The 1,182-nt window shown below is 29.4% G+C and overlaps 1 protein-coding gene across 4 annotated transcripts in view; it reads right to left on the bottom strand.

Moving 5' to 3' along the window:
* Positions 1-1,182, bottom strand: part of LOC106881844 (membrane-associated protein Hem) — a 60,586-nt gene that overhangs the window by 20,718 nt on the left and 38,686 nt on the right. For 2 of the 4 annotated variants that reach the window (XM_014932355.2, XM_014932358.2), the window contains exon 27: positions 296-313. The exons of the other annotated variants lie outside the window; for them this stretch is intronic. In XM_014932355.2, coding sequence (XP_014787841.1) covers positions 296-313 — 18 coding nt within the window. The remainder of the gene's footprint in view (positions 1-295; positions 314-1,182) is intronic. 4 annotated transcript variants of the gene reach the window in all.

Genomic DNA, 1,182 nt, shown 5'->3' with positions numbered 1-1,182 from the left:
AGAATATAAGATATGAGAAATAAAAGAATGATAATGAAGACTGAGAAAGATGAAAGAGTTGGGGATAACGATGAAGAAGTCCAGTTATATTTACTGGATCAGCCATTAATTTCATAATGATAGAGAGAGACAGAGATAGTGTGCAGAGAGGAATTAGAAGCATACGACAACTGAGCTTGAAACCACAATGGCAGGTGTGCTGGCAAATTAAAAAAAAAAAAAATGAATTAAAAAAATACACACAAAGACAAAAAGAATTTCTACAGAGAGATAGAGACAGTTATATGTGTCTTACGTGCTGACATTCTGGGCTCTGATGTTCAGAAATGAGAGAGAAAAAAAAGATTTATTGATAAAAACTTTTAGAAATAGTTTTGATAAAATATGACATGAAAATATTAAAACAAATATTTATATAATCAAAACAACACTGGGGTTAGGGGTTGTTAATGGTTCAATAACAGGAACATGTTCATAAAAGAAAACAGCCGAACAAATTGGTAAATTTCTGATGAAATATATTAATAATAATAATAAAAATATTACCTTATTATCTAGAAGACATGTCAAATTTATGGAAGAAGAAAACCAAGAATATTATTAATACCCAAGTTGTTCTCAACAAATCTAAAACATGTCTAAAAGCAATTTCATCTCTCAATTTATAATTCTCATGAAACCAAAGTAAACATTAAAATTTGATTACTATTTCATTAATCCAAAATTAATTGTAAGAATTAACTAAAGAAAAAAAAATCTTTGGGGAGGTTAATGAGAACAAATAACTCCATTTATTAATGGTTCTGTAATAATATCTTGAGGAGTAGCACAACTAGACTCTCCCAGCCCCATCCTCTGTAATGACATGTTGATAGAATGAAGACTAAATTCTCCAAATGATTCTTCTGTGAAGAACTAACATCCAAAGTGGAGAATCCTTTTACCCAAAACATTTCAGTCAGATGATCATTTTCTGCACTTGAACTTCATATTTACAATATTTTTACAAATATATTCTATTTCCCCAATCACCAATCATCATCATTAGGTGTCTTATTTCCAGACATTTAAAGGGTCGTTAACACAACATATCACTAATTCTAGTCAATAGATATATATTACCAATCTGAATACAGTCTGCTCAATGTGCGCGCATGTATAAGTATATATATATATATATAT

The sequence above is a fragment of the Octopus bimaculoides genome, chromosome 11 (genome assembly GCF_001194135.2).
Source record: "Octopus bimaculoides isolate UCB-OBI-ISO-001 chromosome 11, ASM119413v2, whole genome shotgun sequence".
In the NCBI taxonomy this organism is placed as follows: domain Eukaryota; kingdom Metazoa; phylum Mollusca; class Cephalopoda; order Octopoda; family Octopodidae; genus Octopus; species Octopus bimaculoides.
Note: the sequence above shows the minus strand (reverse complement) of the source record. Positions and strands in the feature narration are given on the sequence as shown.